Genomic DNA, 16,503 nt, shown 5'->3' on the forward strand with positions numbered 1-16,503 from the left:
TATGTACAGAGAGACAATCCTGTCCACTTTAGGCTGTAAGCTCCAAGGAGTGACATCAGCAGAATTAGATAATGTACAGAAGAAGGAGGCAGGTCAACGTCTATTTCTCTTATTGTACAGATAGTCTCTCAATCCACAAAAGTGACCAGTAGGTACTTTTGTACAGAAAGTAGGGAGGTGCGGGTGAATGGACTTGAAAGGCCTCCAGAGGCAGAGAAAGTAGGCTGGTAATTGATAGATTTCATAAGATCAAAGGCTCGAGAAGATTTCTGGTGGAGCAGAGGGCAAAGCATAAGGCATTACTTTGCTATAGATTTGTGAACCAGAGTGTGGCCACACTGGTTTGGACACAGGCTTGAGATCAGTTTCAATAAAGATTGCCCTATCTTTCCACCCAGCCTTGCCTCCACAGCTTCTTTTGTTAACAAACTACATGCCGACACCTTTGATGAAGATAGCCCAGAAATGACAGTTACTTTACAATAGAAAGAAGAGATTGTGACAGCAGATTATATTGTCCGTGCAGCCTATAGAAAGAGACCTGGGGCCTCATGTACTACAACTTTGTAGATTTCCTACTGAAAAATGGCGTACGCTAGAATCCAGAAACTGTCGTACGCAAAAAAAAAAAAAAATCAATAAAAATCAGATGTATCAAAGTGTCCATACGCATGGATCCAAGCACTTTTCCTTTGTACATCCCAATCAACATGGAATTGAGCGCACAAGTGCAAAACTCCTCCCTGTCCACGCCCCCATTTAAATACACAAATTAATTTAAATAGGGTCTGCACTGGGGATTCCCCTCTCTGCACCATCAGATTTACACCATGAGTAGAGGGAGGAAGCGTAACTTCACCGAGTCTGAGCTCGAAACTCTATTAAAGTTGAGGTCTGACGCGAAGGTGGAGATGAAACGGAGGATTTTGGCCCACCGTCGAAGTGTGACTGCAACAGGCGGGGGGACAGGAGGGGAGGTACTGACCCCCTTTAATCAGAGAGTGGTGGCTATTGTGGGTGACACAGCTCTAACCGGAGTTGTGGGGACCCATGAAGGCGACACAGATCATCCCCAAGGTAAATGTGTTAAACTCACACAAGCTGTGCTGGAATCACAGGAGGGAATTGTGAGAGTAATCTGTGGCATCAGTGATCGTCTAGATCAAATTATCAATGTCCTTGGAGACATTTGCAAAGCAATAAATGCACTTAAAACGTAAATTGTGTCCTTGCCTCTTTACATCGTTGAAATCAGATGCTGCCGGGCCTTGGAGAATCGCTTCCTGGGGTGGGTCGAGGTTGACAGGTCTGGCATCTCGTTCCTCTGGTGGAGGGGGGATGTGTTCTGGCAGTGGTATGCCATGGCGGTGTACCACGTTGTGCAGAACACCACAGGCCAGCACAATGTGGCATACCTTCTCTGGCGTGTGTGTGTGTGTGTGTGTGTGTGTGTGTGTGTGTGTGTGTGTGTGTGTGTGTATGTATATATATATATATATATATATATATATATATATATATATATATAGATATATATATATATATATATATATATATATATATATATATATATATATATATATATATATATATATATATATATATATATATATATATATATATATATATATATATATATGCTACCATTAGTGGGAAACAAACAGAAGGACAAAACAACTTCATTACAAGGACTGACAAGACTGATCACACTTATTATTGACTGCAGAAGTGCGCCGTAGCTACTGCAGTGTGACATTTCCAACTTTACGCACGCATTTATTGACACAAATACTGAACACAAGGAGAGAATACAGAGCTTGTTAGATAGCTCTGCCACTCTCTTTTCACTAGGGAAAAAAAACAAATACACATATTTGAATGCACGTGCCCAAATGGGCATTGTGCTGGTTTACATTCAGGGTGCAGTTAAACGGATAAATTATTTACTCACCGAGAAGCCACCTATCGCAGCCAGCCTCAATTGTCCATTAATGTGTCTCTGATGTGCACATTACTCTGAGGACTAATTGTTTTCACATAATTAACAGTTTCCCAGCATCACCTCTAAGTGTTGCCAAAGGTACAATAGCTGTAGAAATGTGTGTACACCAGCCATGAAGGTGGCGTGAGGCGCCACACATTTCCACGGTCATTTCACTTTTGATACATCTGAACGTTGACGTGGAAAGTGCCGTACGCCACGTTTTTGTGTGTACACAACATTGATACATGAGGCCCCTGGTCAGTAGTTCATCAAAGACCACTGGGTAAGGGAAGTGTGTGTGCGTGTGTGTGGGGGGGGGGATTAAAACACATAACACAGGTTTACATGCTTTACAACAAATGAAAATTAGTCGCCCATACATATGATACCCCGAATGTCTGTGAGAAAAATGGCCTTATCATTCTTTTTTTTTTTTTTTTTTTAATGTTCTTATGTATTTTTTTTTTTTACATTTTTTTTTCTTTATTTTCAAAATGAATGCTAAATTGGTGACCAAAAACCATGATAAGGAGTTGTGTCTCGAGTTTTTGATTTAACAGCTGTTCATACATATAGGGGGAAATTAAGTCCTGTAATATCTTTGAGAATGGATTGAACCATACAAACAGTACTGTTGAATTTGTGCATATGCTGAGTTTCATGCTTTAACATATGTAAACAAGCATGAAAGGTATGTGGGTAGGACAAAATTAGATATCTGGTGTTTTCTATTGTCAAGTGGTAAGGACAGATACTGGAGATTATAATGCAACCAAAAAAAAAAAACAAAAAAAACAAAACAAAAACAAAACAAACAAAACAAACAAACAAACAAACCAAAAAAAAAAAAAAACGCTAGAGAAGGGCGTACCCTCTCTGATGTACACTAGCTGACACACAGTAGCAGGAGGGAAGCTTTTCTCTGAAAATCTACACTATATAAATCATAAAAGCACACATACAGTCAGCTGGCAAACGGACTCTCGAGAGATGAAGATCTCAGCTTTGATAATTAGCCTGATCTTGTCTCTGAGTTTGTGTGAAGTGAACTCAGCTCTTTCCTTGAAATTTTCTGGGGATGGTCTAAAACAAAGGGCTTGGCTCACAGAGGATACAATTGGTGCTGGGGTCAGCACTGAGGTCTCATCTGTGAAATGTAAACTCCAGGGTTCTACGCGTTTACCTGCATTCTCATTGGATGGTGACTTTGTTATCGGGGGTGTTTTCTCAATACACTCCTTCACGCAGACAGTGAGGCACAACTACACCACCATGCCTGAGCCACAAAAGTGCACAGGGAGGTTAGTAAGAGGAATATGTGATGTTTATTGGGCTGTAACACTGTGTGGAGACAAATGTGAAGATTTGTATGATGCACTTACAATCATGTTGCAAAGACACTGTCTAGTGTTGAAAAACAGAAGCCACATGAAGTGCCATATTTGTCAAATTGAATTGCAAGTACAAGTGTGAACTTTTACTTTTTTCGAACTTTTTACTGAAAAATGTATACAATGAACAGGAAAACCAAATAATTAACTTTTGATCAAGTTGATTATAAATCTGTGCATTTAAATTAGTGTGATTTTAGACTGGTAGTGACTTGTTTCAAATTGTGTTGGTCAGGTAATGCTGTGATGTTTCTTTCACATTTGCAATGCAGCTGTCAGTAATGGTCCTTAATAACTACAAAAAAACTCTTCTCCTTTGTTGTGTTTTCTGATTAAATTGTGAATTGTCCTCAGTGTATGTAAATTTCAACAGTGACATCATTGTCTGTGTGCAGCATTGACTCTCGTGAGCTGCGCTTTTCACACGCAATGGTCTTCGCCATTGAGGAGATTAACAACAGCACAGAGCTGCTGCCAGGCATCAAACTCGGTTATGAAATCCAAGACTCGTGCACCTCTGTGCCTCTGGCGATGCAAGTTACATTCCAGCTTTCAAATGGCATTGACCCTGTGTTTTACAGCGGTGGAAATTGTTCACAATCTGGTATGGTGATGGCTACTGTCGGTGAGTCTTCATCCACCCGATCCATCAGCATGTCGCGCGTCATCGGGTCCTTTGACATTCCTCAAGTAAATATAAATATCTGACAAACTGTGTGTTTAACATTGTCCAGGGCTGATTTTTCTGCCCTGTAAACTATTTACGCTGTGTTTTTTTTTTTTTTCTTTTAAGGTGAGCTACTTTGCCACTTGTGCATGCCTGTCTGATAAACAGCAGTACCCAAGTTTCTTCAGAACAATCCCCAGTGACCAGTTCCAGTCTGATGCACTGGCCAAGCTGGTGAAACACTTTGGCTGGACTTGGATAGGTGCTGTCCGGTCAGATTCAGACTATGGCAATAACGGCATGGCCTCTTTCCTGGAAGCAGCACAGAAGGAGGGGATCTGTGTGGAATACTCTGTATCTTTCTATCGGACCCACCCACGTAGCAGGATCCAGAGAGTAGCAGACGTTATCCGCAGGTTCCTAAATAGCGGATTGTAATTTAGTTCCATTTGCTGACCATGATCTTTTGCACACAAAAAATACAAACACAAAAATGCAGGGTCAAATATTGAATTGAAGGTTGTTTCTTTTGTCTCAGTGGGATATTGCTTTTTTCATGTTGTCATATGTATTCCTGATATTGTTATAGAACATGGAATAGTTTGAACTTTACTGTTCATTATACACAAACCCCAAAAAAGTATCTCTCCTGTTTATTTGCGTCAGTTAACGTTATTCCTCATAGTGTTAGAATTTCATGCACTGTAATGTCTCGACAGGTCAACAGCTGTGGTTGTTTTGGCATTTTTAGCCTCAACAGAAATGAGGCTCCTGCTTGACGAGCTGTCACGTGAGCCTTCTCCACCTCGCCAGTGGATCGGCAGTGAGTCTTGGGTAACTAACCCAGATCTGCTGAGGTTCAGCTTCTGTGCTGGAGCCATCGGATTTGGCATTCAGAAATCTGTCATCCCAGGTCTGAGAGAATTCTTGCTGGATCTCTCTCCCTCTAAAGTGGCTGCCTCTCCAGTGCTTACTGAGTTCTGGGAGGATGCGTTCAACTGCAGGCTGGGAAAACGTGAGAACGTTGTTTGAAAGTCATCAGATGTTTTTTTTTTGTACGCACTAATATTAAAGGGATAGTTCGAATTTTTTGAAGTGGGGCCCAGCTGCTGGGCGAGAGTTTTACTTTTGATAAAAAATGATGAAACTTAACTCTCCGGACCGACTATAGATATGTACTTTATATGACTCCCCTTCAAAAAACCTGAACTATCCCTTTAATTGGAAACAGTATTTGTCTAATTAGGCTATTAGTCTGACAGTGATTTCAGACTGTCTTCTTGTCTTAAACAGATTAAATCAGTTGAAGTCAGATGGTCACTCATGGAAAAATTGTGGTCATTTTCTGTCTCCTGTGAATCAGTTCAAATCAAATTTATCTATAAAGAAGATTTAAAACCAACTTATTTTGACCAATGCGCTGTACAGAGGAGAGTAGTACACGAGGCTTGTCATCTGTAGAGTCATGAATTATAGGGTCTGAGAAAATAAGAAAGAACAGTAATTTATTATTATTGCAGAGACTAATATGTAATTTTCCTCTGTCTCTGTGTGTTTTAAGGTGCAGCCAAAGATGAGAGAGTGTGTGATGGAACTGAAGACATTCAGACGCTCACCAGCCAGTACACTGACACATCTCAGCTCCGAATCACTAACATGGTTTACAAGGCCGTTTATGCGATAGCTCATGCTATTCATAATGAAGTGTGTCAGGACACACATTCTAAAACTCAGTGTGACAAATTCAAAAGAATAAAGTCCAAACAGGTCAGGTGAAATACGAAAGATAACACCAAATGTTATTTTTCAACCACGACGTCCACTGTAATATATAAAGTTTTAATTACTCTCCTTCACTGTCTCATCTTACTTCATCCTAACAGGTTCTTAATCAGCTGAAAAAAGTCAATTTTTCTCAAAATGGTTATGATGTGTCATTTGATGCCAATGGAGATCCTGTGGCCAGATATGAGCTGGTTAACTGGCAAAAAAGTGAGAGTGGCAGCATTGAGATTGTGACAGTAGGGCTTTATGATGCATCGCTGCCAGAGGGCCAGGAGTTCCGCATCAACAGAAACCTCACTTGGGTGGATGGCGACAAACATGTAAGAAACCGCACAGCAATAATAGAAACATAATTCAAAATGTGGTGCTCTAAAAGGTCAGCCCTGTTGCCCCCATCCATATTTTGCTGAACTGTGGTAGAGGGACAGTAACAAAAAGGGAGGTGTGTGCTAAAGCAAGTTTAACTTTAGAACATAACCAGCTTGTTGATGCCTCATTTTTTGCTTTACCTGAACGTCTCAGTGAATTTATTAGACAAAACGGGGCATGATTAGAGTTAGGACATGGGGGTCCTTCCCCAGAAAATAATAAGATAATTATTCAGTTTGATGTAGGTTGAGAAAAGCTTTGGGGGTCTCATGTAATCATGTAGTTTAGTAATCTGACACTTTGACAAATAATGTTCAAATAATGTTTTTTTTTTTTTTTTTTTTTTTTTTTGGCCCTTTCATCCCAAGCAGAACAGACAAAAATGTTAGCCTTTGCTTTAATCCTAAGATCTGGCAACCTTCATATGTGTAAATTGTTTATATATTATGTACCAGGTGCCTGTGTCAGTGTGCAGTGACAGCTGTCCTCCAGGAACTCATAAAGTGCTGCAGAAAGGAAAACCCATCTGCTGTTATGACTGTATACCATGTCCTGAGGGAGAATTTAGCAATGCTACAGGTAATTATGTTTCTAATAAATGTTTTAAACATCAAATACATAACTGCTAAAAGCCCTTTTTCATTCATTTTTTTCAGATTCCCCTGATTGTTTCCCTTGCCCTAAGGAGTTCTGGCCCAATACAGAGAGAGACACTTGTCTCCCAAAGCCTGTAGAGTTTCTTTCCTATGATGAGGTCCTAGGAATCATCCTGGCTGCATTCTCACTTGCTGGTGCCTGTCTTGCCATCATGACAGCGGCTGTGTTCTTTCGTCACAGAACATCCCCAATTGTCAGGGCCAACAACTCTGAGCTGAGCTTCTTGCTGCTCTTCTCCCTGACTCTATGTTTCTTATGTTCATTAACTTTCATTGGAGCACCCTCTGATTGGTCCTGCATGCTGCGCCACACAGCATTTGGGATCACCTTTGTCCTCTGTATCTCTTGTGTTCTCGGAAAAACTATAGTAGTGTTAATGGCCTTCAGAGCTACACTCCCAGGTAGTAATGTCATGAAATGGTTTGGTCCTCCACAGCAAAGGATGACTGTGGTGTCTTTCACATTCATTCAAATTTTAATATGTACTATTTGGTTGCTTCTTCGTCCTCCTTTTCCAATGGAAAACTTAACCACATTTAAGGAGAGAATTATCCTAGAGTGTGCATTAGGATCAGCTATTGGGTTTTGGGTTGTTCTCGGGTACATAGGCCTACTGGCTGTCTTTTGCTTTGTGTTAGCTGTCCTCGCTCGGAAACTACCTGATAATTTCAATGAAGCCAAGCTGATCACCTTCAGTATGTTGATATTCTGTGCAGTCTGGATCACCTTTATCCCAGCATATGTCAGCTCTCCTGGGAAATTTACTGTGGCAGTGGAAATATTTGCCATTCAGGCCTCCAGCTTTGGACTAATACTGTGTATATTTGCTCCAAAGTGTTACATCATATTGTTTAAGCCAGAGAAGAACACCAAGAAACATTTAATGAACAAAAATCAATCTTAAGACATTCTAGGTTTTGGAAAAGTTAGAATATGAAATTAAAATAGAGCTCATTCTGTTCTCATTCACCAGAGTCTTCATGTAGTTGATTATAATTTTGAGTGTGTGTTTGACTGTTTGTTCAGTGTATTTTGAGTGTCATTTTGTGCAAATTAGTTTTGATCACGTTACATTAAGTATAAATGTGCAACATTTGATTTACTGGGTTCTGTCTTTATATCAAATTTTAAATATATCATCATCATCATTCTATGCAGTCTTGAGATTTATTTAAAATGGGATCAAATCAAATAAAAGAACATGTGGTGTTCACAATCATTACTTTATGAGAGAAGGAAGAGATCGTGACAGGAGATTATATTGTCCATGCAGCCCATAGAAAGAGATCTGGTCAGCAGTTCATTAAAGACCACTGGGTAAGGGCATGACCACATACACCATCATGCCTGAGCCACTTAGATGCACAGTGACGTTTGCTAGGTAATAGTAAGGTATAATGTTAAACATTCTACAATTAACTTTTAACTGGTTATAAAACATGACCTACATAAGCAAATAAGACCATCAGAAAAAATGACTGGCTATTTCTAAATAGTTCAGCTGACTGGCCAGAGAGCTGCTGCTGCTGCTAATTCAGGGTGAGGACATGCTGGAATAATTTGATTCAATTTGTGATCAACTGTAAGAAGATCACTGCCCAGCAAATATCTGCATACACACCGCCTGCAGACATGATTTGCCTTAGTATTTGCATGGACCTAAAAGGCACCGCACCCTGCTGCAACTGTCAGTTTAGGATAAACTATGACACTTCATATGCCAGCAGTGTTCCTGACAAAAGATGCAGTTGTGGTGCAACGGTCTTCTTGGAATAACCAGAATTAAACTTATTAATTATACTCGGTGTTGCTGTGTTAACATCTATGGCTCAGATATGTAGGGAGTTGGGGTATTTGTGGATTTAGGTATTTTAATGGGTCTCATGACAAAAGCAGGAAGTTTATCTTCAGCACATGTTTCAAAATCTGAACAATATAGGGTCACATTTTCCTGGCCTTCAATTATGTTCTCATGCCATCACATCAACATTTTCTCTGCAAAGGAGGTTGGACCTCATCTAAGATCACATTTGCTTTTGTGGAATTTGTCTTCCATTAAAGATTGTTATGACTGGATATGCTACAGAACAGCAGATACAGGTTTTATAGGAGATTGGTGTGTCGGTGCTTTAGTCTGTAGGCTATCATATGTCATCAAAGTAAAAGCGAACCCCCACAGGTTTACCTATTGACAACCATTACATCAGTGAAGGGCAGTTACATGTATTTTATTTGCAAAGATAACAGAAGAACTTCACATTTTCATGTTCTACATTCACTGCAGCTGTTTATGGACATCTTTTTTGGTAACATGGCATGACAGGCGTTTTCAAAACATCCTTCATTCTACGTGCTGTATCGTAGGCAACTTGACTTGTTTCAGTTTCTTGAAGTCACTTCACCTCTCATTTAAGATGCCTCTTCAGTTCTAACTAACTGGAGGGGAGTCTGCAGGCTTTCAAACTGTGTTGGTGAGTTCTTACAGAGTCGCTACAGACACACGTGAGTTCTAACTTCATAAAATGGGTCAAAGCAGGCATTTCCTGAGGGAGGATCTGCAGGGATGAGAGACTTGGTTGATCATCTCTTCTCAGGAATGTGTTTGGTAAACACAGGGCAGTCTTGGCTCATCCAGCAAGGTTAAAGATTGCAGCCTAGGTGGGTATGGTCCAAACGTTTGTGTGCTCCCTTTTAGTAACAGCTGCACAGATGAAAGCTGATGCTTCCAGCAAAAGGTTGCGATGGGACTGCAAGGAAACGGGCATGCAGCTGTTTTTGTCTCTGTGTAACTGGTCACTTTGGAACTGATAATGCATTCAGATGCGCTCTCAGACAACAGGAGATGGGAGTTTTCAAACCCAGGGTACCATGAAATTCTGCTGGACAGTCGGGTAGTTGCACTGTCTTTTGTATACCAGGCTTTGTTAGGACATGGAGGCCACATTTAGGCTTTGGTTTACACATATGCCACTCTATTGTCAGAACCATATGGTGAAGGTCCCAACAGTAATATGGTATGTAGGAGTATTTAAAAATATAGTTTTCCTTTCATTATCTTTGCAGGTATATAATGAATGACTCAAGAGTGAACTTTTTGTTAATAATGTAATTTTTGAAACAAAGAACCGGTCAAATATGACCATTTCACATGTTAGCCTTATCAGCGTATCAGCGGGAATATTTTTTTTTGGCTTGTCCTGCTGCAATCCCTCCTGCCTGGTTGGCTGCTGCTCTGCCTAGGTTATACTTGTACGAAGTGTCCTAAAATAATAATCATAATACTTATTCTAATTCAAGAAATGCAACTCAACATACTTTGCAACAAATTAATTACATACAGTGAGTGCTTCCCATAAAGTTGGAGGTTAAAATCAACATAAAAAACATGATAAAAATGTTAATGTAACATCAGATGGAAAACTTACAGTTGAGGTTCACTAAAGCGGTGCAGCAATCTTGTAGCGGGAAACCGTATAGCAGTGTTTGGTGGCTCCCTCAAAAGCCCAACAATGTGATTTGAAATCAGCTGCTGGTAATAATGTATGCTGTGGGAGCATTTGGGGAAGGTTCAACCATGTGAAAACTTGGATACTGCCCAGTCATGTACTGCATATAATATGCTATGTTTATCTCCCTCATTCTGCATCAAACGTTCTCAATATTCTCATCATTTAAATTGTTTTGTAGGGGGTCAGGGTCAATGGCAAATATGTTATCAAGAAGTCAAGAACGATCTCAGTATCTTGCTTTTTAATGTATGTTTACTTTATTTGAGACATTATTTATATATTGCAGCAGTATGATGTTAAGACAATCACATCTCAACAAATTTGGAATAAATCAAGCATTGTAATTAAATAGACCTAACCTCTGCAAAGTTTGTGTTGAATATACACAGCATGACTTTACTGAAAACAACTCTGAAACCTATAATGTCTTAAGATTGATTTTTGTTCATTAAATGTTTTTTGGTGTTCTTCTCTGGCTTGAACAAAATTATATAACACTTCGGAGCAAATATACACAGTATAAGTCCGAAACTGGAGGCCAGAATGGCAAATATCTCCACAGCTACAGTAAATTTCCCAGGAGAGCTGACATATGCTGGAATAAAGGTGATCCAGACTGCACAGAATATCAGCATACTGAAGGTGATCAGTTTAGCTTCATTGAAATTATCAGGTAGTTTTCGGGCTAAGACAGCTAACACGAAGCAAAAGAGCGCCAGTAGGCCTATGTACCCAAGCACAACCCAGAACCCAATAGCTGATCCTAATGCACACTCCAGGATGATTCTCTCCTTAAATGTGGTTAAGTTTTTCATTGGAAAAGGAGGATGAAGAACCAACCAAATAGTACATATTAAAACTTGAATGAATGTGAATGACACAACAGTCATCCTTTGCTGTGTCGGGCCAAACCATTTCATAACATTACTACCTGGAAGTGTAGCTTTGAAGGCCATTAACACTACTATAGTTTTTCCAAGAACACAAGAGATGCAGAGGACAAAGGTGATGCCAAACGCTGTGTGGCGCAGCATGCAGGACCAATCAGAGGGTGCTCCAATGAAAGTTAATGAACATAAGAAACACAGAGTCAGGGAGAAAAGCAGCAGGAAGCTCAGCTCAGAGTTGTTGGCCCTGACAATTGGGGATGTTCTGTGGCGAAAGAACACAGCTGCTGTTATGATGGCCAGACAGGCACCACCAACTGAAAATGCAGCTAGGATGATTCCTAGGACCTCGTCAAAGGAAAGAAACTCTATAGGCTTTGGGAAACAAGTGTTTCTCCCTGCATTTGGCCAGAACTCTTTGGGACATAGGAAACATTCTGGGGAATCTGACAATATAATGAAAAGGGCTTTAATTAAGCAGTAATACACCCAATGTGTTATAAACAAAATAATAAAATTACAAATGCATACATTAAACATAAATAAATACCTGTAACATTGCTGATCTTTCCCTCAGGACAAGTTATACAGTCATAACAGCAGATGGGTTTTCCTTTCTGCAGCACTTTACGAGTTCCTGGAGGACAGCTGTCACTGCACACTGACACAGGCACCTGGTACACAGATATAACCAACTCACACATATTCAGAATTGCTTTGCAACTCTTAAGAATATTATGTAGGTTAACATGTTTTGATTTTTTCTTAGAAAATATCCAAATGCAAAGATATGTATTCAGATTGTTATTAATCTTTGGAACAATTACATTTGTGTATACTAGCTGTGATGAAATCCCAAAACTACGATGTGGCTGTTGGTGGATAAAACCCACAGTATTCATTTCTGTTCAAGTTCTTTTTCTTACTCTTTCTTGGCTGCAGCCAAGAATAAACAATAAAATAAAGCCTACCATAAAATAAATATCAAACCCTCTGTGATCCCCTCTTACTTGTTTGAGGCCATCCACCCAGGTTAGGTTCCTGATGATGTGGAACTCCTGGCCTGCCAACAGTGATGCATCATAGTGCCCTACTGTCACCATCTCAATGTTGCCACTCTCACTTTTTTGCCAGTTAACCAGCTCATATCTGGCCACAGGATCTCCATTGGCATCAAATGACACATCATAACCATTTTTGTAAAAATTTACTTTCTTCAGTTGATTAAGAACCTGTGAGGATCAAGTTAATTAAGCCAGTGAAGTGGAGAAAAGAAAACATGATTTTAAATGGATATTTCAGCTTATTATAGTTACAATATAGTGGAGAATATGGCATTAGGGGCTCATTTATTCATTTTTATCTGACCTGCTTGGACTCTAGCCTGGTGAATTTGTCGCACTGAGCTGTAGAATTTGTGCCGTGACACACTGCATTATGAATGGCATGAGCTACTGCATAAACAGCCTTGTATACCATGTTACTGATTCGGAGCTGAGATGTATCAGTGTACGGGTCCTGGAGCGTCTTTATGTTTTCAGTTCCATCACACACATTTCCATCTATGGCTGCATCTAAAACACACAGAAATAACAATAATATTACATTAATATTCCTCTTGTGTGTTCATTATTAGTATTTTTATTTCTTTTGGGTTTAACTTAACTCAGAAAACTTGTCTTACAGAAACAAATGAATTCTAATTAACCAAACTAATTAATTATACATGCTTTTCATAACTTACAGTTATGATTTTAAGACATGGCTTCATCTATTTTGTTGTAGCTGCTGTTACAGTTTGTGTTAGGCCCTACTTCTCCTTTTATGTTGGGACAGGCATTAAAATTGATCAGTCAGATTTCAAATGGCAAAAATAACTGAAAAAAAAAAAAAAAAAGAAAAAAATCCATGAATCCCCAAGTGACTTCACCTGTTTAATGTGTACATAATCATAGTAGAAGTCCTAAATCTGACCTAACATCATCAATTGAGATTACTGACAGAGAAGCACCTTTTGTCCGCTTGTCTTGTTCAACAGATTTCCATCTTAACATAAATCTGTTTTGATCTTAAAATTGAAACTGACATTTTAATATGGGATGCTCCTCTCAGATGGTCAAAAACATCAACAACACAGCTGCATGGAGCTTACTGTACATGTCAGCTACATTGAAAATCAGATCAACTTTCTCACTTGTTCCCAGCCTGCAGTTGAATGCATCCTCCCAGAACTCAGTAAGTAACGGAGAGGCAGCCAGCTTAGGGGGAGAGAGATCCAGCAAAAATTCTCTCAGACCTGGGATCACAGATTTCTCAATGCCAAAACCAATGGCTCCAGCACAGAAGCTGAACCTCAGCATATCTGGGTTAGTTACCCAGGCCTCACTGCCAATCCACTGGCGAGGTGGAGAAGGTTCAAGTGACAGCTCCTCCAGTAGGATCCTCAAGTCTCCAGAGGCAGCAAATGCCACAATAACCGTAGATGTTGACCTGAAGAAACATAATATTGCATGGTATCAAACCAAAGGAAACATAAAATTATGATTTTTAAATAAATGTAGTTATTTCTAATAAATGAATGAAAAGTGAAATTTAGTTTTTGATATGTTGGAGGTACAATATTGATGTCACTAATTCATTTTGTATGATCAGAAATCAATAATTTATAATAACAAAAATAAACAGCATTTTAAGAGATTTAGATGGATATTATTATATCAATGTATATGAAGATAACATGATTTTGAGTGCAGAAGGTCAGTGTCAGTACAGGCATAAAACAATCAGTGATGCTGTCACCTGCGGATAACATCAGCTACTCTCTGGATCCTGCTACGTGGGTGGGTCCTGTAGAAAGATTCAGAGTATTCCACACAGATCCCCTCCTTCTGTGCTGCATCCAGGAAAGAGGCCATACCATTATTTCCATAGTCTGAATCTGACCGGACAGCACCTATCCAAGTCCAGCCAAAGTGTTTAATCAGCTTGGCCAGTGCATCAGCCTGAAACTTGTCACTGGGTATTGTTCTGAAGAAGCTTGGGTACTGCTGCTTATCAGACAGGCATGCACAAGTGGCAAAGTGGCTCACCTGAAGAAGATTTGCGTCACTCTTTAATGGGACAAACGTATGCGTGTGTGTGTGTGTGTGTGTGTGTGTGTGTGTGTGTGTGTGTGTGTATATATATATATATATATATATATATATATATATATATATATATATATATATATATATATATATATATATATATATATATATACAAAACACAATGTTCAGCAGAAAGTCAAAACATATTTACCTGAGGAATGTCAAACAAACTGATGATGCGTGACATGCTGATTGATGGCGTAGACCCAGACTCACCAATGATAGCCATCACCATACCAGATTGTGAACAATTTTCACTTGTGTAAAACACCGGGTCCAGCCCATTTGAGAGCTGGAATGTCACTTGCATCGCCAGAGGCACTGAGGCACAGGAGTCATGGATCTGATAACCAAGTGTGATGCCCGGAAGCAGCTCCGTGCTGTTGTTAATCTCCTCGATGGCAAAAACCATTGTGTGTGAGAGGCGCAGTTCACGGGAGTCGATGCTGCACAGAGACAATCATGTCACTGTCTGAATTAAAATATGATTTTGTTAAACAGAGATGAGCAAAAGGAACAGCTGCAAGTATTTGTTATAGACAATCACTGATAGAGATCCTCTGTCCATCAGAATTCAAAACAAATATTAGTCCAAGTTTAACTTGAAATTAAATCCACAAATTAACAATCTTTCTCCGTTTTTATACTGCAAACATACATAAATTATGTTATTTCAAGTTGTCAACGCTACAAAAACTGCAGTAATACATTTGCAAATACTAACAACATGTTTCTAAACACATCACACAAATAAAAAGATTCATGTCCTCTCGTCCATCACCTCACCCTTTTACTAACCTCCCTGTGCACCTTGGTAACTCAGGAATGATGGTGTAATTATGCATCACCGTGTGCAAGTAGTGGTGTATGGAGAAAACACCCCCAATAACATAGTCACCATCAACTGAGAATGCTGGTAATCGAGTGGTACCCTGGAGCTTACATTTAACAGATGAGGCCTCAGTGCTGACCTCAGCACCAGACCTATCCTTTATGAGTCCAGCGCTTTGTTTCAGAGCTATGTTCAGTTGAGACAGAATCAGGCCAATAAGTAGAGCTGAGATCTCCATCGTAAAGTGTGTGCATGTGGGAACACTGAATGTGTTTTCACTGGTTTATAAAGATTATCGGAGTGTCAGCTCACTATACATCATAGATGAGAACTCGTTACCCATTGGTCCTTCATGAGCTCATGTTGAAGCTCAAAGTCTTGAGGGTTGGGTTACATGCAAAACATAATGTCCATTACATCTACCTACCTCTTTTTCCTTATCTCTGTTCTTATATATAGATATATATATATATATATATATATATATATATATATATATATATATATATATATATATATATATATATATATATATATATATATATATATATATATATATGTGTGTGTGTGTGTGTGTGTGTGTGTGTGTGTGTGTTATTGTAGCGTTGATTTAAAATAAATGAATAAACCTAAACTTAATATATTTGACTAAAACAATAACATTGAATTTAAGAGTAATTAAGAAAAACTTGAATATTTCAAACATTTCAATCAACTAGATGAGGAATGTGTTAAACTTTTTACTTCATGATATCATTTTGATTCTTGAAAATAAAGTATTCAAGGTAACAGAAAATCCTCATCCCTTGTTTGTGGCACAGTCGGAGCACTGTATCCATCCATCTGAAATTAATTTGTGTTTCGGTGCCATCTCAACATTGACTTGAATATCCTTCAGGTTGATGTTGGTGAACCTTGCCCGGCTTAACTAGTTGCAGCAAATACTTGATGGTTAGCACACTGAAGGATTTGCATCCAATGTACTGGTTCAAATGCAGAGATCCAAAATGGGCCTGAAATCTTGTCCTCTGGAGGACCAGCATGTATATGGAGTTAAACTCTTAGTGTCTGTCATAAGTGGAAACAACTGAGATTCATGTCATGGGGCCAGGCCATGGAGCTGCCTGGGTGAGAGGCACCAGGCAGGTGTGGGGACACGAGCAAGCCCCTGGCTGAGTGCAGCAGTGTTGTAGTTCAAGAGGTTCGCCTCTGTACATTGGAATACCTGGACTCCTTAGAGTTCCTTGATTGGTGTCCTGGAAAGGGCTTGTGT

The 16,503-nt window shown here is 39.4% G+C and overlaps 2 protein-coding genes across 2 annotated transcripts; one reads left to right on the forward strand and one right to left on the reverse strand.

Moving 5' to 3' along the window:
• Positions 1–3,184: 3,184 nt before the first annotated feature.
• On the forward strand, positions 3,185–7,757 carry LOC119008245 (extracellular calcium-sensing receptor-like). The gene is made up of 8 exons (XM_037078315.1): positions 3,185–3,285; positions 3,771–4,065; positions 4,169–4,458; positions 4,762–5,057; positions 5,604–5,809; positions 5,926–6,147; positions 6,652–6,775; positions 6,853–7,757. Exons 1-8 carry the CDS (start codon positions 3,257–3,259, stop codon positions 7,755–7,757), a joined length of 2,367 nt encoding a protein of 788 aa, XP_036934210.1. The 5' UTR covers positions 3,185–3,256.
• A 3,033-nt stretch (positions 7,758–10,790) lies between these two features.
• LOC119008337 (extracellular calcium-sensing receptor-like) lies at positions 10,791–15,363 on the reverse strand. Its single transcript, XM_037078487.1, has 8 exons — positions 15,197–15,363; positions 14,550–14,844; positions 14,049–14,338; positions 13,444–13,739; positions 12,618–12,823; positions 12,260–12,481; positions 11,800–11,923; positions 10,791–11,695 (listed from the first exon to the last, which is right to left on the reverse strand). Exons 1-8 carry the CDS (start codon positions 15,241–15,243, stop codon positions 10,791–10,793), a joined length of 2,385 nt encoding a protein of 794 aa, XP_036934382.1. The 5' UTR covers positions 15,244–15,363.
• Between the last annotated feature and the right edge of the window lie 1,140 nt (positions 15,364–16,503).

The sequence above is a fragment of the Acanthopagrus latus genome, chromosome 2 (assembly GCF_904848185.1).
Source record: "Acanthopagrus latus isolate v.2019 chromosome 2, fAcaLat1.1, whole genome shotgun sequence".
Classification (NCBI taxonomy): Eukaryota; Metazoa; Chordata; class Actinopteri; order Spariformes; family Sparidae; genus Acanthopagrus; species Acanthopagrus latus.